At 47.4% G+C, this 26,276-nt stretch overlaps 1 protein-coding gene across 4 annotated transcripts in view; it reads right to left on the bottom strand.

Moving 5' to 3' along the window:
- N4BP3 (NEDD4 binding protein 3) overlaps nucleotides 1–26,276 on the bottom strand; it is a 63,039-nt gene that overhangs the window by 8,958 nt on the left and 27,805 nt on the right. For 3 of the 4 annotated variants that reach the window (XM_088465423.1, XM_088465425.1, XM_088465424.1), the window contains exons 2-3: nucleotides 1,252–1,686; nucleotides 76–645 (exon numbers count right to left, since the gene is read on the bottom strand). In XM_088465423.1, coding sequence (XP_088321549.1) covers nucleotides 76–645; nucleotides 1,252–1,659 — 978 coding nt within the window. In that variant the 5' untranslated portion in view covers nucleotides 1,660–1,686. Of the gene's footprint in view, nucleotides 1–75; nucleotides 646–1,251; nucleotides 1,687–6,832; nucleotides 6,907–26,276 lie in introns of those variants that run through there. The other variant, XM_088465426.1, reaches the window with a different exon arrangement.

The raw sequence follows: 26,276 nt of genomic DNA, 5'->3' as shown, positions 1-26,276 counted from the left end.
CTTATACTTCCAAAGAAGCAGCTGCTGAACTACTGTATGTATTATGTAGACGATGAAGTAAGAATGCACACTCACTTGTGTAAATGGATCATCTTTGTCACTTGGATTCCTTCTTAGAGGCCTCAGTTCCATCCCCTTTTCATGCAGCTTTTCTTCCAGTTTTCGGGCTACATCTTCCACAGACTGAGAGTACTCATATGGAGGAGGTGGTTCTCCTGAGCATTGTAAGCGACTCAAAGTTGCCATGCTCTTGCAGGACAGAGATGTCTTCTCCCCAGTGACCAGGTCTCGAGCCCCGCGGGAAGCTCTGTCCAACGAGCCCCCAATATGGTTAATATGTCCAGTGGAAGCACTTATTTGTGAACGTGCCACCCCAAACCCCGGGCTATAAGTTAGACTATTGAGGGAGTTTTGCCTGGAATCAGATAAGCTTTCATTTTCATCATTTTGGCTTTCATGCTGATTGATATGATGCAGGTTGTTTGACTTCAGGTGCCCACAACGAGGAGTGTTGTTCAGGCTGCCTAGTGTGTTCAGATTGCCATTGCTTTTGGATAACTTGTGACCACCTGAGGAACATAAGCTCTGCACTGACATAAAGTTCTTTGCATTTGATGGCTTCAAAGCAGATTGTCCAAAGCGAGACTGTAAAAGATGATATGAAGATCAATTTAGTGTCATTCTGAAACACCAACAAGGTTTTGTATTACTTTTTAATCAACAGTCCAAGACCAATGTTGTACACAAGGTGATTAGTGATCCATCTTTACTCTTTTTGAGACTTTGGTTTCCTTTGGTAGAAGAGTATGGTTGTTATTTTGTACTACAGGTCTTCACCGAAATGTGGGTTAGTATGTGCATTAAGCTTAGATGCATTGTTTTTGTTTTAGATTTATACATTTCTCTACAGAATTAGTCAGTGATGGGTTCAGTATATTATGTTGACATGGTCAGCATGTCAACACTGATAAAATGTCAACACTATTTTTAAGACAACTCTTTGTCTAACACTAATCCCTAAACCTAAGCTTAATGCTAATGTTGACGTTGAAAATGTCGTATTCAGTCCATGTCACACATTATTCATTATATATACACATTATATATATATATATATATATATATATATATATATATATATATATGCACACACACACACACACACACATATATATACACACACATACATACACACACACACACACACACATACATACATACTTACACACACACAAAATTTAAGCTGCTGACCTTTTCAAAACGTCCCCTTTCTGGAAGTGAAGTCTTGCTGAAATCTGTCCCCCGGCGTTCTTTGTGGTATAAGCCAGGGTAGTCATTCTCTCCTCCATCCACACTGTGTTCTCTTCGAAATGCCAGCCCAGAGGTAAACTTCTTAGCACTCTTACTGTCTTTCTTTGTGATGCTCAGATAGCTAAGCAGTTCTCGCTGATTCAGACCCCTCTTCAAGATATTTCCTGGGCTGTGAGATTCTGGAAGTGGCTTAAAATCAAGTTTGAAATCATCTGGGGAAAAGTCCTGTTTCTCTATCAGACTGCTCACACTACCCATATTATACCCGTATGAAACGTCTGAGCTGAAAGATTGGAGAAGGTGGTTCCCAGTATCACAGGTCAGGTTGAATGTTTGTGCAGCTGCCATGGAGAATTAGCAAATGTCTGGACAACTCTGTAAAAATAAATTAAAACTTTGTTATAAAAACACATTACATTGCTTTGATCAATGCTTTATGTAGCAGTAATTCTGGTACAATTGGATAAACATGATGGGCTCTATTCAGCAATGTAATATTTACGTAAAAAATGTGGAAACAATTGTATTTTTTTTATTCTTTTTTTTTTTAAGTATTTTCACTATTCAGTAAATGGTTGACGGAGAAGATAACAATTTTCTTTTCCATTAATACCCATCTCACAGAATGTCGCACTGTAGGGAGCAAGCTATTGCTCTCTACAGTGCTTTAACTATTTTTTGCTACTCAGCAAGCACAAAAACGTTAAAATACTTGATAAATCTTTACTTTATATAATACCATCTCAGAATGGTGTTACATGAAGAAAATCCTGAATGATCCCGAAAACTGCAATAACAGAAGGAAATTTTTCCCATCAGTCCCTGCAGGATCCCTTGCCTGTAGTGCAGTGGTTCTCAAACTCTGTCCTCAGGACCCCACACAGTTCACTTTTTGCAGGTCACCCAGCAGGTGCACAGGTGTATTCATTAGTCACTGACACATTTTAAAAGATCCACAGGTGCAGCTATCAGTTTCACTAGTAATTATGTGAGGAGACCTGCAAAACATGCACTGTTTGGGGTCCTGAGGACAGAGTTTGAGAACCTGTGCTGTAGTGTGACGAACTTCAAGTGTAACTTCAGCTCCAGCCTCCCAAAACTATCTAAATTAATTAAAATGTGTACATAGGCTGTCTGTATACATTTATATATACTTATGTGAAAAAGCACATTAATATAAATGTATACAGACAGCCTATGTATATTTATATTAATGTGCTTTTACGCATAAGTATATATAAATGCACATAAATATAAATGTATACAAACTATCATAAAGCCTACGTACACATTTTAATCAATTTAGGACAATTTTGGGAGGCTAGAGCTGGAATATTCGGGACAACATCGGCACTAATGCTGAATAGACCCCGATGTCTTGGAAAACATATGTTAGGGGATGTAACTTCAGTTGTAAAATCTTTATTAACCAGAACGTACTGCCATTATTTATTTATACATTTGCACCTTCAGCAGTGCAAACAGCCTGTATGTAGCAGTACACTGATATACCGTCAATGCGCACACTAGTAGACACAGTATCTGGTAGGGAAGAAAAACAATAAGCCTTTAGGTCAGGGGTGGGGAACCTTTCCTTTTTTCTGCTGAGGGCCATTTTGAGAGATATATATATATATAATTCTTCGCTGGCACAGTGCAGGCCACGCCCCCTCTGTGTGATGTCACATGGAGGCGGGGCCACAATTGCCAGTGATTACAGCACTCCAGGGAGCTGTAAGGGCAGCGGTGTGATTGTCTGAAGGGTCCTAAGGACGCTCCAGGCGGCACTACTGCATAGATTCTGGCTGCAGGGTGCTATTCTAGGCACCCTGCTAGCCAGATGAGGCTAGCAGTGAAAAGCTCAGAGGTTCCCCATCCCTGCTTTAGGTCCTACACCTATGTAATGGAATAGAAGGTAAAGAGTTCAGCTAGTGGGATTAGTTATTGTAGACCTTACTGAAACTATAAACATTCATTATCATTATTTTTTAAATTTGGAACTCAATTAAAAGTGAAATGAGGACCATTTAGGGTTACAAACAAATCCAGAGAAAAGTTGTAAAGTTGCATTCCAGACAAACCATGTTGCGATTTAAGGATGCAAATGCAATTTTATGTACATGCAGGGTAAATACTACCAGTGGAGCAACAATTGGGGGGGTTTCGAGCAAAGCTTGTGCCCTGGGTGCCATCAGACCAGCGGTGCAGGGGTCGCGGTACAGGATGCTGTGGTCAGTGTACTACTGCTGGGGGCACTGCATGGAGGGACTACTACTGGGGGCACCACTACTGGGGGCCCTATATGAGGGGCTTACTATTGGGGCACAAGGGGCATTGCACAGGGGGGACCACTACTGGGGCATTGCACAGGGGGGACCACTACTGGGGCACTGAATAGGAAGGACCACTACAGGGGGCACTGTATAAGGGGCACTGCATAGGGGGGGAGGTCACTACTGGGGGCCTGCATAAGGGGACCACTACTGGGGGCCTGCATAAGGGGGACCACTACTGGGGGCCTGCATAAGGGGGACCACTACTGGGGGCCTGCATAAGGGGGACCACTACTGGGGGCCTGCATAAGGGGGACCACTACTGGGGGCCTGCATAAGGGGGACCACTACTGGGGGCCTGCATAAGGGGGACCACTACTGGGGGCCTGCATAAGGGGGACCACTACTGGGGGCCTGCATAAGGGGGACCACTACTGGGGGCCTGCATAAGGGGGACCACTACTGAGGGCCTGCATAAGGGGGACCACTACTGAGGGCCTGCATAAGGGGGACCACTACTGGGGGCCTGCATAAGGGGGACCACTACTGGGGGCCTGCATAAGGGGGACCACTACTGGGGGCCTGCATAAGGGGGATCACTACTGGGGGCCTGCATAAGGGGGACCACTACTGGGGGCCTGCATAAGGGGGACCACTACTGGGGGCCTGCATAAGGGGGACCACTACTGGGGGCATGCATAAGGGGGACTTGCATAAGAGGGACCACTACTGGGGGCATTGCATACTGGGGGTACTGTATAAGGGGCACTACTGCAGGGCTTGACAAATGTTTCTAAAATCTGAGCACCTACGCCCCGGGCAACCAACCCCCTTGGCCACACCACTAATGGGGTATCCTAGGTAAACCACCCTCCCACAGCCACATTACTGAGCAGCTAACCCTCCTCTCCAGGCAACCAACCCCCAGAAAGATCACCCCTCTGCAGCCAATAAACCCTGGGCAAACAAAGTCACCACCGGCAGTGGCCGAACTAGAGAGTGGTGGGCCCAGGTGCAAGAATATGCTTTGGTCCCCCCTATGCATTGCTCCTAGTAGTCCCCCCTATGCATTGACCCCAGTAGTAGTCCCCCCTATACAGTGCCCCCAGTAGTAGTCCCCACTCTGCATTGCCCCTAGCAGCACCCCCCTATACAGTGCCCTAGTAGCACTCCCCCTTATACAGTGCCCCAGTAGCGGCCACCCCCCCATACAGTGCCCCCAGTAGCGGCCATCCCTCTATGCAGTGCCCCCAGTAGTGGTCCCTATATACAGTGCCCCCAGTAGTGGTGCCCCCTATGCATTACCCCCAGTAGTTGTCCCCCCTATACAGTGCCCCCAGTAGTAGTTCCCCCTATGCAGTGAGCCCAGTAGTAGTCCCCACTATGCATTGCCCCTAGTAGCGGCCCCACCCTATACAGTGCCCCAGTAGTGGCCCTCCCATACAGTGTTCCCAGCAGTGGCCACCCCCCTATGCAGTGCCAGCTCTAGCAACCACCCTCCCTATGCAGTGCCCCTTACACACAAAAAAAACACAACTTACCTGATCCCCGCTCCTCCCGGCCCACTCTGAACTATGGGAGAGACATAACGTCTCTCCCATCACCCGCTACGGGGGGAGCCAGAAGGTGGAGCTCTTGAGTGAGCTCCTGCCGGCTCCCTCCGTGGACGACGCAGCAGCCAATGATAGTCTGTCTGACTCTCATCGGCTGCTATAACAAACACACAGCTGCCGCTGGCGGCAGTGTGTTTGTCACTCTGTAGTGTGGACTGCGCTCGCGGTCTGCACTACACTAGCGGTGGCAGGGGGTTGCTGCAAACCTGGTCGCCAGGCAGCAAAATCTTGTCGAGCCCTGCACTACTGGGAGCCTGCATAAGGGGGACCACTACTGGGGGCACTGCATTGCAAGGACTGTATAAGGGACACCGCATTAAGGTGCATATGGAAATTAATGTTCCCAGTGTGACGAGAAAGGGGTGTGTGTCATGTTGACACGCCCCATTTGTCAGCAGCCACACCCCTTGTGACCACGCACATTTTTTGGCATGCACACATAGGTGCAGGGGGGACGGGGGCTCCATTTTTCAATATGCCCTGGGCTCCAAATACCCTAGTTACGCCACCATTAAATATTGCTTTTGCATGTAGCACACAAATATAGGACAACTGTATTATCACACTGCAATTTAGAGCTCTGGACAAAGACACACCCTTCTTGGCATCCAAAATATTTCAGTAAACTTAGATCCTAGATGGATTTACTCCCAATTAAAATGAGGCATATTGTATAAATCTGACACCCAGGCATCCAATTTAGGGAACTTCATAGTTACAGTAGTGCATCCTGTTCTACAGCATGTTAAGTAATTTATCCATAAAATTAACAATACACCTAAACATGCCTTAGAAATGTTACATAACAGGAATAAATATATTTACTCTTCACAAAAATCATATGCTTAACAGTTATAACATGACATACAGTATTAGCATAAAAGGTGAGACATCTATGCTGTACACATGAAGAATATCATGATCAATAGTATTTGGTGTATATTGGACAACTGTAATGTAATAGAACAAGGAGTATACGGCTGTCATCCTATACTGTACCAGTAAGAATTCTTGGGGCAGATGTATGACTCTCTGAAAAGTGATAAAGTGGAGAGTGATGAACTGACAGCCATTCAGCTCCTAACTGTCATGTTACAGGCTGTGTTTGAAAAATGACAGTTGGGAGCTGATTGGGAAGTGATAAAGTGGAGAGTGATAAACGACCACCCAGAGCTTCATACATCTGTCCCAATGTTATTGGCTCAGAGAATGGTGTCAATAGCTGCAATAAAACCTCAATTCTATTCCCCACCTCACAAGCCTGAAAAAATGAAAGTTTTTAGGACAAAGACATAAAAACTTGGCTGTGTTAAGCTGGCCACACACATACCTCACCAAACAACTGCAATGCCTGATAATTCAATGGAAACTGATTGGATGATTACCCGGTATATTGGCTAATGCAGTGAAAAGATGACCACAGATGACAGCAATCAGTCTGTGTGGTCTCTTCTGTCCATTCTAACAGGCTTCACTCATGTCAGAAGTGACTGGCACCTATATGTGTAACTACACACTGATGTGCAAATTACACACTGATCCTGTTGCTCAAAATCAGTCCATCAGTGACTAGCTTTATAATTTGGGGCCAAATTACCTCTACCCCTCAAATACACAGGACTGTACATAAATTACCTGTGATGATTTGTTTGAAATTGCAGCCATTTATTCTATTTTGAATAACTACTGTTCAGGTCTGTCATATCTGTCTTATGACGAATCCACATCCAATTTGCATGTGTAGCTCATGTGTCTGTGAAAAAATATTTTTTTATTATCAATGGGCTAGCCCAGTGGTTCCCAAACTGTGTGCCGTGGGACACTTGCAGGGGTGCCTCAGGTTGGAGGTCCAGCACCAAATCAACTTATTTATGGTCAATGTAATGTATATATGTGAACAAATAGAAGCGCAAACCTATTCACCACCACATAGCTGAACATAAGGATGACAGGTAAACACAATTTACCTATACTACTTCACTTTACTAAAAAATTTTCTGAGTTGCTCAATAACAAACTTTTGGCTTAGGGGTGCCGTGAAAACAATGCTGATACTCTAGGCTACCATGATTCAAAAAAGTTTGGGAACCACTCAGGGCCGTAACTAGGGTAGTGCGACCAGTGCCATGGAACAGGGCACTGCAGGGCAGGGGGCGCTGTTAAGGCCCCCATACATCAGAGATTGATTGCAGCAAACGTGCAATTTGCAATCGATTGTGTATAAAAATCTTACCCTTTTTCAATCGATTGTGGCAATTCTGCAATCTGCAATCGATTGAAAAAGGGAAAGATTTTTAAACACAATCGATTGCAAATTGCACGATTGCTGCAATCAATCTCTGATGTATGGGGGCCTTTAGGGACTGTCAATTTTCCTGTTTATTATCATTCTCAATTGTAGCTTCCTCTTCTTTTATCCCCAGCACCTCCTAGCTGCCCCAGGAGTACCCCTATCTGTTCCCTGGCCCTTCCCCATGAAGCCATGGCCCTTTTTCAGGTCCACTATCTTATCTTTAAAAAATATGGGGGGGGGGGGGGCACCATGCTCTCCCTGGCACAGGGCACCAAGAAGTCTAGTTATGGCTCTGGAACCACTAGGCTAGCCTAATCAAATGTTCTACTGTTGTGCAAAACACCCCCTGCTATATGCTCTACACTAGGACACCGAAGAAAGTACATGCTATGGATGTTTATTATATGCAAAGCTTAGTATACAGTAGACTGTGTACTCGGCCGATGCGACGGAATGACATATCACGCGGTCCGTACACACCACACGATCTGGTCAACGACAGCACGATAGGTTGATCCCCCGTCACATCCTAGTCCCACCGCATCCAATGCATGGGGTCGTCAGTTAGATCTTCAGATTGGCCTGCATGTACGGCAGATCTGAAGATGCGACGGACGACCCGCTGGAGCGCGCAATAGGTGCGTACACATTTGATGTTACGATCAATCGGAAAACGGCAAATCATTCAAAAATATCGTCTAGTGTCTACTGAGTTTAAGAGTTTCACGTCCATCCAAGATACAAAGACAAACTCGTAGGTCAATTGACTTTTGCCTACACTGGCTAAATACATTTCAAAAGTCATTCACAACACAAAAAAATAAATTGTATGCTCTCTTTCCACATTAAAAACATATCTCCATAGAAAGTGTGGGCAATAGTAAGAAGGGGTAAAAAAATATTTCTTGTTCATTTTAATAGGTTGTATAATGATGTTATGGTTCATAAAGTGGGCTGAGTGTCTCACTGTACAGCTATATTACATATATTTACTATGTAAGCAATGTCATTTAAGGGTTGCAGATTTAAGTATATTGATTTTTGTGGAACCAATTTTTTTCTTCAATCAAAAAAAAATAAAAAATATATATTTTCTTATTCAGGGTCCATAGGGCTCAACAGGGAGACATTGGGGTGTAGGTGGGAGCCAGGATGCTCTGGTCCTTCCCCCTATACCCCGCTCACAGCCTGAGGGCACTTCAGTTTCGTTGGTGTCCGACAGGAGCTGGACCACCATTATAACAGGGGACTGCATTAGGCAGCCTAAGCTTTTATTTTGTGATTTATTTTATTTCTATTTTTTTTTTTTACTATAACGGGCGAGCAGCACCAGACTGCCCTCCGAGGCACTGTGACTCCAAGCCTGTGCTAGGTAGTCCAGGAGGGGCTCAGAGGGGGACTAGCTAGCAGGCTCCTCGGACCCCAGGCTGCAGACGGAATTTAGGGGACAGGTAAAGGAGGAACCCCGTTCGTGGGGACCCGCATTGTTGCGCAGCCTTGCCTCCCCTGGTTCAGGAAAAAGACCGGAGGCACAGATGTGGACACTGGTGCGCCCACGACTCCACTAGACCACCGGGGCATATAACATACTGGCGCAGGGCATATGTAAGGAGGAGGGGGAACCCGGTGGTTAATCTCAGCAAGGGGAGAAGGCGCTCTCCCTGCAGCCCCTCCCCCAGTTTAGGGCACCATTCTTTGTGTTCCCTGGGCTGCTCCTCCCTCACCCTCCACCCAGGGACGCACGGCAGCCATTTTCTGCAAGCAGGTCTCCGGGAATGCTGGGTCCAGTCTCCCTGTATACCTCTCCCACGGACCAGGTCATACAGCGCTATATCCTACCAGCCACTGTGGTCTGTGTAGTTGATTTTAGTGCCCATTGTAAACATGTAATGTTTTTCTGCATTTGTATGTGACTTGTGCTAGCGCTAATCTCTACTTTCTATACCGTACAGCTTGTTCCTTTCACTTTATTCTACTATACCCTGGCATAATAAGGTATAGGGAGTTCATTGTACCTCACATTTCCAAGATACTTGTGAGTGACATCACATTATTTATAACGTGGTTGCACGCTACACTGTGCTATATTATCCAGGGTGTTTACAGCACTGTATCATACTGTGTATGTTGCTATTGTGGCTATGGCTGGCAGAGGAAAGAACAACAAGCAGCCTGATGCTGCTCCTCCTACTCTGGTGTCTTGTAAGTCCTGCTCTGCAGGCTTAGCCACAGAGGAACTCATTCAGGATGGTCTCTGTATTAATTGTTACACAGCCCCAGGCCCATCAGCCCCAGGGTCTATCCCTCAGGACCCACCCTTGGCTGCCTTTTCACAAATGCTGGTAAAACTTGCAGACCAAGTAGCAGTCCCCGTGGTAGTTCCCCCTATGGTATGGCCACAGCAGGTATTGCCTCCCCCATGGGTAGATGTAATGTCTACCTCAGTAAGGAGTTTGGCTAATACCTCTACAGTTTTTCAGGAAAAGCTGCAAAAAGAAAAGCCTTTACCTACTAAACATGCTGTGTTATCTTACCAGTCCACACAGTTATCTGATTCTGAGATATCATCTGGGGAGGCAGAAGACTCAGATCTCTCTCACCCTGACTCCTTCTCAGGAGAAGAGGAGCCACCCTCTAAACTAAAAATATACCTGCTCTTGTGAAAGCTGTTAAAACTATTCTACAAATAGAAGAGGATGAACCCGCTCCTAAGAAAAAAACACGCACTTTTTAAGCGACAAAAGGTTGTTTTACCAGAGCTTTCTCACTCTGACCAGCTATCTGATCATATGAGTGAAGCTTGGCATATGCCCGGTAAAAAGTTTGAAATTCCAAAACAGTTCAGTTCCTTTTACCCTCTTCCAGCTGCTGATTGTACTAAATGGGAAGTTCCCCCAGCAGTGGATTCTCATGTAACACGTCTGGTTAAAAATGCCACCTTACCCATTCATACTGCAACCTCCTTTAAAAGAGACTACAGATAAACGTATAGAAGCAGGTCATAAATCTATATACTCTCTTACAGGCGCTATTACTTGTCCTGCTAGGGATACGGCCTGGGTGGCAAAAGCCATTGAGAGTTGGGCAGAGGCCCTAGAAGAGACTTTTCGCCCTGATGCTTCAAGGGAATAGCTGTCCTACATATCTCACATTAGAGATGCAGCCTCCTACTTAGGTGAAGCAGCTATGGATACGGCTCTCCTGGCCTCCAGGGTATCTACCACTTCGGTAGTGGCCAGTCGTATTCTTTGGCTACATTCCTGAAAAGCAGATTCAGAATCAAAATGGGCTGTAGAGTTTCTGCCTTGGATAAATTGTGACTACTTTGACGGTGTTACTGCCATGTGCATATAATACAAAGCCTCGGATGTCATCTTTTCGGTAAATTCGCATCACAAGGTAAAGCCAAGGGTCAGTCTTTTCCATGACAGCAGACAGCAACCAAAGGTCTCCAAGCCTAGGGTCAAATAGGCCTGGGCTACTAGGTGTACACCTGCCAAGTCTGAGGATAAGCCTACAACCTGACAGGGCGGACCTCTCCCTGGGGGCTCCCAGCGTGGGAGGCAGACGTCTTCAATTTCACCCATGTTTGGCATCATACCACGTCAGATGCCTGGCTAAGGAAAGTGGTCTCCCATGGATATGTCCTCTCACTCCTGAGGCAACCCCCCCAGCAGTTCTTTTGCACAGGACATCCATCGGACCCAACCAAGGTCCTGCTGCTCCAAAAAGCCATTCAGTGTTTACTGAAATCAGGAGTAATAATTCGGATCACCTCCTCACAAAGAGGCAATGGCTATTATTCTACCCTTTTCTTAGTTCAGAAGTCCAGTGGGTCTCATCGGCCTATCCTCAACCTCAAATCTCTGAACAAGTTTATCAGGTTGCCCAGGTTTCGTAGGGAAACCCTCCATTCCATTATCCTAGCTATGGAGTCTGTGGATGTTATGGTATCTCTAGACATTCAGGACGCTTACCTACATATACCTATAGCACCTTCTCATCAACAATATCTCCGGTTTGCTATACTACATCAACATTACGAATTTCAGGCTCTGCCATTCTGCCTTTCAACGGCCCCCTCGGGTCTTTACCAATATCATAGCAGTTATGGTGGCCTCTCTTCGCCGTCAAGGCATCAGACTGCTCCCATACTTTCACAAGCTCTTTTGCGGTTGGCCAGCTCCCCAGAGACTCTTCACCGCCATCTACAGGTAACCATAGCCTTTCTTCAAAACGCAGAGTTGGCTGATCAACTGGAAAAAATCTTCTCCAACACATCTCAAAGGATGGTACAGTTGGGAGCCCTCCTGGACTCTCGAGTTCAGAGAATCTTCCTAACAGCGGACAAGATTTCAGCAATCCAGCACAGACTACTCCACAAGCGCCAAGTGTCAATTCACTCTGCAATGCATGCCCTGGGATCAATGGCATCCACCTTCGACATGGAGTTCGCCCAGTTTCACTCCAGGCCCCTACAACACTTGATTCTCTCCAGGTGAAACAGGCTACCCCATCTGCTCAAATCCAAGATGATGAGTCTCTCCACAGAGGTTCGCCTGTCCCTAACCTGGTTCCTACAGACTTCTCATTTGAACAAGGGTCGTCCCTTTTGAATCCTGGACTGGGATCTCCTCACCAAGGATGCAAGCCTCCGAGCGTGTGGTGCAGTAACTGGCCAGCACTCCTTCCAGGGCTGATGGTCCCCAGTCGAGGCAGTGTTACCAATCAATATCCTGGAACTTCAAGCCATCTACAGAGCTCTCACTCTGGCTCAGAATATTCTGAAAAACAGGCTAGTACAAATTCAGTCCGACAATGCCACAGCTGTGGCCTACCTAAATCACCAAGGGGGCACTCGAAGTCAGTCAGCAATGACAGAAGTGTCCTGCATTCTCACATGGGCCGAAAGTAATCTCCCAGCCATCTCTGCAGTGTTCATCACGGGGGATTCTCAATTGGAAAGCGTATTTTCTCAGCCATCACGACGTATATACAGGAGAATGGTCTCTACATACAGAAGTCTTTCAGCTTCTAGTGGACAAATGGGGTCTTCCGGAAGTGGAACTCATGGCCTCAAGACAACAGCAAACTTCCAATTTATGGAGCCAGAACAGAGGACCCAGACGCGGCCTTCAAAATCGCATTGTCGGTGAAATGGAACTTCCATTTGGCATATCTCTGCCTTCCAATATCCCTACTTTGAGTGCTTTGAAAGTTCAGACAGGAGGAGTGCACAGTCCTATTCATGGATCTGGCTTGGCCCCAGACATCACTGGTACTCCGATCTTCAAAGGCGATCCTCTTTAAATTCCTCTATGAGAAGACCTGTTGTCTCATGGTCCATGTCTACATCCGGACCTAGACCTTCTGTCTTTAACGACTTGGCTCTTGAGACATCCCTCCTAACGGCTATGGGTTTCTCCAGCTCTGTGGTCCGGACCATGCTCAGAGCACGTCCAGGATTTACCATAGAATATGGCATATGTATTTCCAATGGTGTGCTCCAAGAAACTATGACCCGCAAGTATTTGAGACTTCTCGAATTCTTGCCTTTCTTCAGGATGAAAAGTGAATGTCTCTGGTTTCAGCACAGAATTGCTACTATACCGGATGTTCACACCTTAATGCAAGGTGTTCTACATATACAACCTCCCTTTGTTCCACGTGTGGCTCCAAGGGATTTGTCAGTAGTGCTCCAAGCACTTTAGGAACCTCCATTCGAACTCCTGGAATCAGTGGATGTCAAGTGGCCCACTATGAAGATTCTGTTTCTTCTGGCTATAGCATCTGCCCATCGGGTATCGGATTTAGGGGCGCTTTCAAGTTGCACCCCTTTTTAATATTTCATCAGGACAGGGCTGTTCTTCGTACACCCCCAGGTTTCCTTCCCAAGCTGGTTTCTCGCTTCCACCTGAATGAGGAAATTGTGGTTCCGGCATTTAATTCACCTGACCTCTCAGCAGGTGAGGCCTTGTTGGACGTGGTCTGTGCTCTGAAAATCTAAGTGGACCGCACTACTTCCATCAGGAAATCGGACTTCCTCTTTGCCCTATATGGATTCCACAAGAAGGGATGGCCAACTAACAAACAAACGCTGGCCATATGGATTCGCATTACTATTTCACAGGCTTACATGCAGACTGGCCTTCCTATGCCGGCTTCCATATCTGCTCATTCTACTCGCTCTGTGGGTCCCTCGTGGGCAGCCCGGCTTGGTACCTCAACAGCTATGCAAGGCACCCACCTGTCCACACCTTTCTCAGGCTTTATGCCTTTGATACATTTGCCTCTCAGGATGCTTCCTTCGGGCGTAGTGTTTTCCTATCAGCTTAGGAGCGTTTCCGCCCTTGAACAACTGCTTTGGGACATCCCCAATATCTCCCTGTGGAACCCTATGGACCCTGAAGAAGAAAAGGAGAGTTATGGTACAACTTACCTTCGTTAATTCTTTCTTCAAAGTCCATAGGGTCTAAAGGGCACCCGCCCTGATGCTCCTAGCTTCTTTGGGTTTCTTCTCCTAGTCACTTGTTTCCTTCTCTGTGTGAGAGTGTTTCTTCAGTGTACCAGACTTCCTTCTCCCCTATCCTGCTCCTGCCTTGTTAACAAAACTGAAATGCCCTAAGGCTGTGGGCAGAGTATAGGGGGAAGGACCAGAGCATCCTGGGATTGAAAAGCTTTGCTGTTGGTGTACGGTCCTCCAGATCCCACCTACACCCAATGTCTCCCTGTGGACCCTATGGACTTCGAAGAAAAAGTTACGAAGTTAAGTTTTACCATAACTCTCCTTTTCACTGCAGATGTTGCACACAGATCTCATTCAGGACATAGGAGACACGCAGGGCATATACAGTTATCTCAGAACTAGCCAGAAGATGAGACTTCTATCGACCTCCTGTAACTGCAGCACCAGAATGAGCCATGTAGGTCTGGCATACTGCCAGAAACTGTGTTGACTGGACAATGGACTTAGCATATTCTTAGGGTTTGATATACTTTTGATAATTTTTATGTATTTGATAATTGTTGCATATCCTTGTCTTTTGTTACTATTACAATATGGTTCAAAACGCATTGTAAACGTTTATTATTTTCAACTAGCAACCTGCCCCATCTTTGCACTGGAGCAATTTTGAATTTACTGTAATAGCCTTGTTTAACAAAGGTCTTATAAGATTGCCTTGTAGACGTTAGTCGTTTTTCCTCCTGATATCAACACAAAAAGATTTAGTTTTGACGTGACACGCAAAAGGGCCAGGTAAAGTGTACCATGAGGAAAACAGTCTCCACTTAGGTCATCTCCAGCCACGGTATGTGTCTGTCCCTGTGCTTTATTTACTGTCATGCCAAAGCAGACTCTTACCGGGAATTGGACTAGTTTAAAACGAAAAAATCATTTTTTACATAAATGAAATAGGAATGGTAAAAAAGGGAAAAAACTGACATTTTGTATCAGTAAACGGGGCTTACATCAATTTTTCTAGAGAAACCGGATGATACATATTATATCTCTACATTGTATAAAATAAAGTCCATCATTGTGATATCTTTAACGATTTAGGAAGTGTAAGCCAAGAAAGCACTGGGACGACATTTTTTTCATTGACTTGCTTCACCAAAATAGTCACTGCTTGGCTCTCTTGTCATACATTACTGTGTCATACACCTAAACCTTCCTCAACAAATGCTCTATAGAATGGTGAAAACTGCATCGAAATCCATCCAGTGGTTCTTGAGAGTAGCCTGAACAAACAGACAGACGCCTACCAGGCACTGTATTTTATACCATGGATAGATTAAAAAGAAAAAAAAAAAAAAAGACTGCACAAATAACAAATTAGTATATATGTAGGGCTGTATAAAAGACACATGTCCCTTAGTTGTTGCTTCCTCGAAAAAGTAAAGATTTTAGAAATATATTGAACTATATTCTACTCAACCCCCCCCCCCCCCCCAAAAAAAAAAAAAAGTTCGTAATTCAATTATAAATAAGCCATTAACTTCCATTTCCACAGCTTTCCTGGCAAATGTGAGGATGAAAAGAATGAGTGATGCGGTTATCAGTTCTCACATTGGCTCAGACTGACAAAAGGACAGATTTTTAAGGCACTTGCTATACTGCTTCTCTGTAAAGGCAGAATCAATGTGAATTTACAAAATGTTACTAAAAGCTTATGAAAGAAACAAACATTGAGTCACTGACAGATGAAGGCTGCCCACAAGATTTCATGCAGAAACGTGAGCACATGTTCTTACAGACATCCTAATACATACAGTATGTTCACTTCTCTCATAAGGAAATTAAAAGTTTTCATGAATCTACTTAAGAAAAAAAAAAAAAAAAAAGCATAAAAAATTATGCTACAATATTTTCTTCTACCCAAATAGATACAATTAGCCACACACGACAAAATAGACATTCATAGTGTAATAGATAAAATATATTTTTTAAAAAACAAATAAAAACCATCTCAGTCATTTAAAGAAAAAGTTAAATCACTCCCATCTTAATTTTTAGTGGAATAAAACGCAATTAGAAAGGTCCCCAAATTCCCACTATATGAGGAGGTATAATTAGGAAGCAGAAATTCAGAACTACATCTCCCAAAAGTTGCAGATCTATGAATGCTGACTGCAATCCAGACCATTGGTGATTAAAACCATTATTATCCCCAGCACTCATTGCACATACATATCTTATGCTTCTTCCCCCAGCACAAACCATGAATCAGTAACAAATCTGAAATAAAAACAGCTAGTCATCCACCTGGTCTATCCTCATACATATATTAGCATATGCAGCAAGAGACTGCGTAATGATTAGTATTACTGCCTCACAGTACTGAGGTCCTTGGTTCAATTCCCATTATGTCCCTGTGTGGAGTTTGTATATTCTTCCTATGCTTGCGTGGATTTCCTCCAGGTGCTCCAGTTTCTTCCCACATTCCACAAATATACTAGTAGGTTATTTATCTTCCAACAAAATTAACCACAGTGTGTATGTGTATGCGCATGTGATAGGAAATATAGGCCCTCATTCAGAGCCGCTCGCTAGCGGCCGTACGCTCGTTCCGAGCGATGTTCGCACATCTGCGCATGCGTACGGTTTTTAGTACGCATGCGCGAACCAGTCAGTGCGGCCGAAAATCGTTTGTACGCTATATAGCGAGTGCCTGCTATTTTGAGTGACAGAATGAGGCGTATGTGGGTGGTAACAGGGGAAGGTGCTTGTAAACGGGGAGTGGAGATCAGAACGCAGGCGTGCTTAAAGGTCAAAACGGGCATTTTAAGGGTGTGCATAATTAATCCAGCAGCGTCATTGACAACGTCACTTGCTTTTTTTAACTCAGAACTGCTCGCAAAATAGCGGTTGAAAAAACCAACCACAAGAATAGCGAGCAGTTCATACGCTGTACGATGTACTCGATTAATCTAATAAATAGCGGACATGACGTATGGTGCGAGCGGCCAGGGGGCGTTTTTAACAAATAAACGAGCGTATGTTTTGCTCGCTCGTTCAGACTTAGAGGTGTGAACAGACTGCAATTTGCGAACGGATCATTTGAATAGCCACCCCTTGTTTTAGAATGAACGACCGCAAATAGCGAGTGGCTCTGAATGAGGGCCATAGATTGTAAGCTCCACTGGGGCAGGGACTGATGTGAATGGCCAAATATTCTCTGTAAAGCAATGCAGAAAATGTGTGCGCTGTATAAATAACTGGTAATAATAATGATCTCTACAGTTCGTTGGAACTTGGAAATATTTTTGTTGTTAACCACAGCAAGCATGTCAGCCCCAAGCTTTATCTCTTGTTACAGTCATTATTTCACCTTCACCTCTAAGTTTAAATGCACAAGATCTAGGCTTGCTGTAGACCAGGGATGGGGAACCTCTGGCAGGGGGCCTTATAAGGCTCGCGGGATCATTTGGTCTGGCCCTCTGAGCAGCTTCCTGCTAGCCTCATCTGGCTAGCAGGGTGCCTAGAATGGCACCCTGCAGCCAGAATCTATGCAGCAGTGCCACCTGGAGTGTCCTTAGGATGCTTCATACGGTCAAACCGCTGCCCTTACAGCTCCCCGGAGCATCCTCAGGATGCTCCGGACATTGCTGTAATCACTGGTGATTGTGACCCCGCCCCATGTGACGTCACACGGAAGGGACGTGGCCTGCACCAAGCCAGTGAATAATGTTATATATATCAAAATGGCCCTCGGCCCCACCCCTGCTGTAGACCATCAGCTATTGCCCAAGGCTGTTCTAGTAAAAGCAGCCTGTCTAGGTATTGCTAAAATGAGGTGGATGCAACTGCCAATCACCTATCTTATTTGGTAAATTTAACTATTTCACTATCAATTGGGCCTCAAGAACCTACATTCTGGGCTACAAGTCGGTGGCAGGAGAGAAAAGCTGCTGAGGAAAGAGTCAGATGTACATTGTACTTTGTGCAGCAGCTCTTGTAATATTGTAGCTTTCATTCACATGCCATTAATCAGGCTGATCCTTCAGCTGCCAAGAAACACAACATGATTTGGTTCAGGAAATATTCAAAGCAATATGCCAGAGAGCAGAGATTAATCTGCATCGAAACTTCACCCACTCATATCCAACTTTTATACTTTGTAAAAAGAGTAGACATCCAGTGTATATCACTGATTACTATATTACTAAGAAACATGTGCCTTCAATACTGATCCAGTTCTTATATGGCTAACCAACTGGCCTTTACCCATTTTATGAACTACCAATTCCACAACCTTTATGGAGCCCGAGGTGTAAGTAACAATCCTAAATCAGGGCCAGTGTAACTATCCCTTGGCAGTGCACCCACTGCCAGCATGTGTGTCTGAAACCCTGATATATTTCATGGTTTCCAAGGAAAACATGTTGAAATGACACTGTGTAACAACCATTATAAGTTAAGCTCGTAAACAGTTGTCAAAATTGGAAACCTTAAATAGTCACACAACTTGTGTGACTATTACAAACCTGTAATCTACAGTATCACTAACATCAGAAACTCTGTGCAACAGGATTCCTCAAAAACATCTTTTCTACATATGGGAGAAAATCTATAGATTGTAAGCTTGTGAGCAGGGCCTTCCTACCTATATATCTGTTTGTTATTACCCAGTTTTGTTCTGTTAATGTTCCAATTGTAAAGCGCAACGGAATATGCTGCGCTATATAAGAAACTGTTAATAAATAAAAATAAATAAAATATTACTTTACCTCCCAGCATGTCTCGTCCCACTCAGGGCACAATGGGCTTCACTGTGCCAGCCTTATTTACCAATTACATGACATTGAAATTCGTGGGGAAAGAACACACAGGAGCAAGGTGGCTCTGGTAAAATGGCCCATGTTGTTGGGATGCTGTATTTATTCACTGCTTTAGAATTATGGGCCTGATACAGAGCCGGACGCAATTAGCGCTCGCTCGTCCAGAAAATAGGGGTGGCTATTCAAATCAGCCGTTCGCGGTCTGTTCACGCCTCTAGGTCTGAACGAGCGAACAAAACTTGCGGACGTTTTTTGGGAAACTACACCCCCTGGCCGCTCGCATCCTACGTCATGTCCGCTATTTATTAGATTAATCGAGTACATCGACCAGGGTATGAGCTGCTCGCTATTCTTGTGGTTGGTTTTTGCTACCACAATTTTGCGAGCAGTTCTGGCTCTAAAATAACCCAGTGACGTGGTCAATGACGCTGCTGTTTTAAATATGCACACCCATAAAATGCCCGTTTTGACCTTTAAGCACGCCTGCGATCGGATCTCCACTCCCCGTTTTCAAGCACGTTCCCCTGTTACCACCCACATACGCCTCATCCTGTCACTCAAATTAGCAGGCATTCGCTATTTTGCGAGCACATGAATTTCGGCCGCACTGACTGGTTCGCGCATGCGTATAACGATCCGTACGCATGCGCAGTTGGGCAAACATCGCGAACGAGCTGCCGCTTACAAGTGGCTCTGAATCAGGCCCTATATCCCCTCTTCCAAGCTCACCGATTATGGAGGTGAAAGAAAAAGCCATAAAGCCTAGGAGACCCTGCTGTATGGGTTAAGTGCACCTGTCTGATTAGGTGAGCTCCTGAAACCATTCTTCCCACAGTAGTCTGCTTATCACACATTCCTTTACTGATAGGATCCTGTTTAATTAATAAACCAAAGAGTACAAAAAGATTAATATGTAAGCTGCAGGGCCAGTCCTGCTTGTGGCTGGAATGTGTCGGGTTTTACCGCAATTGTCACAGGCACAATGGCAAGCCCTGCACAGAGTCCTGGAGTAAATTCCTTGCATGCCTGACAGAACAATAATGATTTCACACTACAGGAGGCTCTCCGGCCTATAGTCTGTGCTTGCTGGCTTTCCAAGAAGCGAACTCCACCACACATGCCCACTAAGCCATTTCAGCATCTGCCACCAAGGATCCAGATATGCATTACAAATCAGCCCCATTGGCAGCCCTTAGCTACCACTGATCCAAGAAGAAGAAAATGCATCTTGTACATTCCTCTACACACAGATAATTCTAATAATGTAATGTAATAATATGTCCATTCTATGTAGAGCAATGTGAATACATACATATATATATTTTTTATTTAGAAAATAAGGTACTCTAAAATAAAACTGATCTTATGAAAAATTAATTTTGGCCCAAGACATTATGTCATAGTTAGTGAGAGGTACAGGAACTGAGTACCTGCTGAAATAATATGAGATATGGTAAGAACTTACCCTTGTTATCTCTATTTCTACGAAGTCCATAGGGTTCCACAGGATACCTTGGGGGTATAGGTGTGACGTCAGTCGCAGGGCACCAAAGAGTTAAGCTTTCAGCCTCCCAGGATGCACTGGGTCCCCCTCCTATACCCCGCCCCCGAGCCAAGGCACCTCAGTTAGTTACCAAGCCATAGGCCGGAGGAGGAGAAGGAAGAGAGAGAACAAAGATCTGGACACATACAAGAATCACATTCTCACCAGAGGGAGATGGAAAACCGGTGACCAGAGCAAAGCCCATCTGCAGCACAGGTGCGACAGGGCGGGAGTCCTGTGGAACCCTATGGACTTTGTAGAAATAGAGATAACAAGGGTAAGTTCTTACCATATCTCATATTTTCTACTTCAGGGTCCATAGGGTATCCACAGGATACCTTGGGGATGTCCCAAAGCAGTATCCTTTAAGGGTGGGGATGCTCCTGTGCTGAAAGGAGAATCCGCCGCCCGAAGGAAGCATCCTGAGAGGCAAAGGTGTCAAACCTGTAATACCTCACGAAGGTATGGACAGAGGACCACGTAGCAGCCTTGCAGATCTGGACTGCAGAGGCACCACGTCGAGCTGCCCACGAAGGACCCACAGACCTAGTGGAATGAGCCTTCACAGAAGGAGGAACCGGCAGGCCTTCATGAAGATAAGCTTCAGAAATAGCCATACGGATCCAGGCTGCCAAAGTTTGCTTTGAAGCAGGCCAACCCTTTTTACGGAAGCCATAGAGGACAAACAAAGCGTCCGACTTCCTAAACGAAGAAGTGCGGTCAACATAAGTCCTTAAGGCCCGCACAACATCCAAAGAGGCCTCACCCACGGAAAGACCCGGTGAGTTAAAGGCCGGAACAACGATTTCCTCGTTAACATGAAACTGGGAAACAACTTTGGGAAGAAACTCGGGCCGAGTGCGGAGCACTGCCCTGTTCCCATGAAAAACCAAGAAAGGGGGTCTACAAGAAAGAGCCCCTAACTCAGAAACACGTCTGGCCGAAGCAATAGCCAGAAGGAAAACAGTCTTAGCTGTTAGCCATTTAAGATCCACTGAGCCCAGTGGTTCAAACGGCGGTCCTTGGAGAGCCCTCAGGACCACAGCCAAATCCTGAGGCGCCACAGGTGGAACAAAGGGCGGCTGAATGCGGACAACACCTTGCATAAAGGTGCGCATATCCGGGATTGTAGCAATCCTATGGTGAAACCAGACAGACAGGGCCGAAACCTGTACCTTCAAAGAAGCAAGGCGAAGCCCATGATCTAGTCCCGCTTGCAGGAAGGCGAGAATCCGAGACAGACGAAACTCAAGCGGTGCATAACCTCTCGTTCGACACCACTGGAAGAACGTATGCCACACGCGATGGTATATCCTCGCGGAAGACGGTTTCCGAGCTCGCAACATGGTACGCACCACAGAGCTGGAAAACCCCCGGGACCTCAGCATGGCAGTCTCAACAGCCACGCCGTCAAAGACAGCCGAGTCAGGTCCGGGTGACGACAAGGACCCTGAGACAAGAGGTCCGGTCGTAGCGGCAACCGCAGAGGACTGTCCACGGACAGACCCTGAAGGTCTGAGAACCAGTGCCGTCTGGGCCACGCGGGAGCTATCAACAGGAGCGTCCCTCCTTCCTGTTTGAATTTCCGGATTACCCGTGGAAGAAGGGATACCGGAGGGAACAGATATGCGAACCGGAACGTCCACCGGACGGACAGAGCATCCACCAGAGACGCCCCTTCGTCTCTTGTGCGAGACCCGTACACCGGCAACTTGTTGTTGTGCCGGGACGCCATTAGGTCGATCTCTGGAAGACCCCATCTGTCCACCAGTAGTTGAAAAACGTCCGGGTGCAGGGACCATTCCCCCGAATGAACGTCCTGGCGACTTAGAAAGTCCGCCTCCCAATTGAGCACTCCCGGGATGAAGACCGCTGATATGGCCGGAAGATTGCGCTCCGCCCAAACCAGGATCCGAGACACCTCTACGAGAGCCGCCCGGCTTCGGGTTCCTCCTTGCCTGTTTATGTAGGCCACGGTGGTAGCGTTGTCTGACTGGACCTGTACCGATGTGCCTGCTGGAGAGCATTGAAGACCGCACGGAGTTCCAAAATATTGATTGGAAGCTCCGCTTCTGTCGGAGTCCACCTGCCCTGGAACAGATGTGGACCCGAAACTGCTCCCCAGCCCCGAAGACTGGCGTCCATAGTCAACAGGACCCAATTTGGAATCCAGAACGGACGTCCCTCGCTGAGGTGGGTCGTCTGTAACCACCAAGCAAGGGACAGGCGAACCTCCGGGGTGAACACAATCGTCTGGGACTTCAGAGACTGAGGCAGCCCGTTCCACTTTGACAGGATCAGGTGCTGCAGAGGTCTGGAGTGAAACTGGGCATATTCCACCATGTCGAACACCGACACCATGGAGCCCAGTAACCTCATCGCCGAGTGTAGAGACACCTGGCGGCTGTGCAGACAACTGCACACCCTTGACTGCAAAGCAGAGATCTTTTCCTCCGTCACGAAGATCTTTTGCTGTCCCGAGTCCAATAAGGCTCCAAGATGCAGAATCCTCCGAGACGGGATTAGAGTGGACTTCTGCCAGTTGATTAGCCAGCCGTGCCGTTGCAGCAGGGCAATGGTCAGGTCTAAGTGGCGTAACAGGAGCTCTGGAGATCCCGCCACCAATAACAGGTCGTCCAAGTACGGCAACATGCGGACTCCCTGCAGCCGCAGAGAAGCCGCCATGACCGCCATCACCTTGGTGAAGACACGTGGTGCTGTCGCCAGGCCAAAAGGTAACGCCCGAAACTGGAAGTGGTCGCTGCGGATTGCAAACCTGAGGAACTGTTGATGGCGCAAAAGAATAGGGACATGCAGGTAAGCGTCCTGTATGTCCAATGACACCATGTAGTCCCCCGGTTCCAGCGCCAGAATGATGGACCGTAGGGTCTCCATCCGAAACTTCGGTACCCGCAAAGACTTGAGTGCTTTGAGGTTGAGAATCGGACGATACGACCCATTGGGTTTCTGTACCAAAAAAAGATTTGAATAGAAACCCTGGCCCCTCTGGGAGAATGGAACAGGCACTATAACTCCAGCCTGGAGCATAGTGTGCAATACCTTCCGCAGCTCCATAGCCTTGTTCCGGTCTGATGGTAGACCCGTGGTGAAGAATCGAGCCGGGGGTCTGTGCCGGAAGGAGAGGGCGTACCCGTGGGAGACCACCTCCAGAACCCAAGTGTCTGTCGTAGTGACCGACCAACACTGGGCGAACTGCAGCAGGCGGCCTCCCACCCTGGGATCCCCCAAAGGGAGGCCCGGACCGTCAGGCCGCAGGCTTGTCATCTGGCTTGGGGCCGGACGTCTGGTACTCCATGCCTGCTTCCGGGGCTTGACCGATTTCTTAGGGCCAGCCTGACAAGGAAACGACTGTGGTTTGGGCCTGCCCTGGACCCTAGATGACCGAAAGGGCGATGGTCCTGAACCAGAAGGAGCAGCGGCCGACGGGAGACAAGCCGATTTGGCTGCCGCCAGCGTGGCCACAATCTTATCCAGATCCGGACCGAAGAGAACTTCTCCGGTAAACGGCAACGCTTCCAGACCCTTCTTGGAATCTGCGTCCGCCTTCCAGGATCGCAGCCACAAGGTGCGACGAGCAGCTACCGCTGCTGAAGAAATTCTAGACACCAGAGTACTAATGTCTAGAGCCGCCTCGTTGATGTAAGTGGCCGAATCACGGAGATTGCCAATCAACTCCGCCTGTTCGGCCGGACAGTCGGAATCAAAAGAAGCCTCTAATGAATCCGCCCAGCGCTCCATCGCTCTGGCAACCCAGCAAATGGCCATAGCCGGCCGTGCTGCCCCCCCCGCAAGGGAATAAGCGGACTTCAGGCAGATTTCCACCTTGCGGTCCGTAGCATCCTTAAGGGAGGACATGGATGGCATCGGCAATGTGGCACTACGGACAAGACGGGTCACGTGAGAATCCACCTGTGGAGGGGATTCCCACTTAGCAAAATAATTATCCGCGAACGGATAAGCCACCGCCAGGCGTCTCTGCGGCTGGTATCTTTTGCCAGGTTGTTTCCACGCCTCCTCTAAATGGTCCACCAACTGACCTGAAAGAGGAAAGACTGTGGCATCGCCCTTCACATCTTTGAAAAAGGCATATTTAGACTTAGCCGCTGGGGGAACTTCGTCCTCAATCACCAAGGCTGTGCGGACCGCCCGAATAAGTCCAGGAATATATACTTTGGACTTAGCATCAGCGTCCTTAGTATGGAGAGGTTCCTGATCGTAAGGATCCAGAATCTCCCCATCATCAGATGTCCCTTCGTCATCCTCATAAGGAGCGGACAGAGACGCCACCGGCCGTTTATGAGGCCGCATCACAGACTCCCCTTGCAATACATCCGACAAGTGCTGTACAGAACTCGTCAGGGAGTTAACCCACGCTGGCTCCTGAGGAACCGGGAGCGGGGAAATAGGGAGACTGTGGGGTACCACCAATTGTCGTAGGAAACCCTGCATGGGTGACGACACCACAGACTGCTGGGACAAACCCATCGGAGTAAACGCGGGCTGCGGAGCTAACTGGCCCACTAAAGCTGTTAGCGCCTGAGCGAAACAAGCCCAGGGCGGCTCCTGTACCGGTGCTGTAACCGTAAGAGGCCGCGCCATGGACAAACACTGCCGGCAAAGGCCCTCCGCGCTACCCTCCCCCTCCGCTAACGGTACTTTACACGTGGTACACTGTAGCCGGAGGGGAAAATCACTTTCAGACATGATGGCACCACGTATGTGACCCCTCTCACCAATTATATATTAAATAGGCGAGAGACCACCCTGCAGCACCGCACCGCAATGGCTTAGCAGAAAGAACAGGGACAGTAATAAAGCTGACAGTTTAGAGAAGAAAAGTTACAGGCAGCGCTAGCACAGTCACATACAATGCAAAGAAAATCAATTCCTGCACTAACAGCGCTGATCACTCAACTACACAGACACAGGGCCTGGTAGGACACAGCGCTGCATACACAGACCTGACCACAGCGGAGGAGAGGTATGCGGGGGGACCCAGACCACGATGCTTCCGTCCAGTGCTTCCAGCAGCGTTCACCATGCGTTGGAGAAGATGGCCGCCGAGGAGCAGAGAGGAGGCTGGCCTGGGGGAGGAGCGCTGACACAGGGCCAGTCAGCACAGTGCAGAGAGGGCTGTGTGCAGCGGGGGAGGCGCCGGCTGTGAGACAGGGAAGGCGCGCTCCCCTGGCATGCATTTAACCCCTGGGACGCCGCAGCGCTACCGCTCTGCTGCGGTCCGCTGTCCCAGGGGGTAGTGGAAGCGCAGGTTGGTCGCCTGGCTCCACGCTGCAGCCAGTCCCCAGGGAGCCCCCTGCCTGGGGACTTAAGACCATGTGATCAGCGGGGACCCACCGCGGGACCCCGCTGCTTACCTCTGTCCCCCTTGAATCCGGCCATGGTCCGGAACATCTGGGGTCACCGCTAGCTGTGACCCCAGATGCCCACCAGCATCCCCGGATCAGTACCGGCGTTCTGGTACCGGCGGGGTGTAGGGAAGACAGCATGGACGTCAGGACTGACTGTCCATGCTGTTCATCCAGATGTGCAGCCACAGCTGCATGAAGAAAAAGCTTCAGGGGCTCTTCTAGCCCCCACTCCAACAGGTGCACCCGACTCCGGCCGGGCACCAAACTAAACTGAGGTGCCTTGGCTCGGGGGCGGGGTATAGGAGGGGGACCCAGTGCATCCTGGGAGGCTGAAAGCTTAACTCTTTGGTGCCCTGCGACTGACGTCACACCTATACCCCCAAGGTATCCTGTGGATACCCTATGGACCCTGAAGTAGAAATAGCACTGCTACAGCTGATAAAGTAACATTACAGTGATACAGAAATGCACCTGAAAGAACAGCTGGTTTGGTTCTAGCTTGAGAGAGACCTTCAGCAGGTCTCAGGCAATAGACTGGGTAGTACTGGGGAGGGGAGAGAAGACAAGAGAGCT

The sequence above is a fragment of the Taudactylus pleione genome, unplaced genomic scaffold (assembly GCF_031769625.1).
Source record: "Taudactylus pleione unplaced genomic scaffold, aTauple2 ptg001990l, whole genome shotgun sequence".
Taxonomy (NCBI): Eukaryota; Metazoa; Chordata; class Amphibia; order Anura; family Myobatrachidae; genus Taudactylus; species Taudactylus pleione.
Note: the sequence above shows the minus strand (reverse complement) of the source record. Positions and strands in the feature narration are given on the sequence as shown.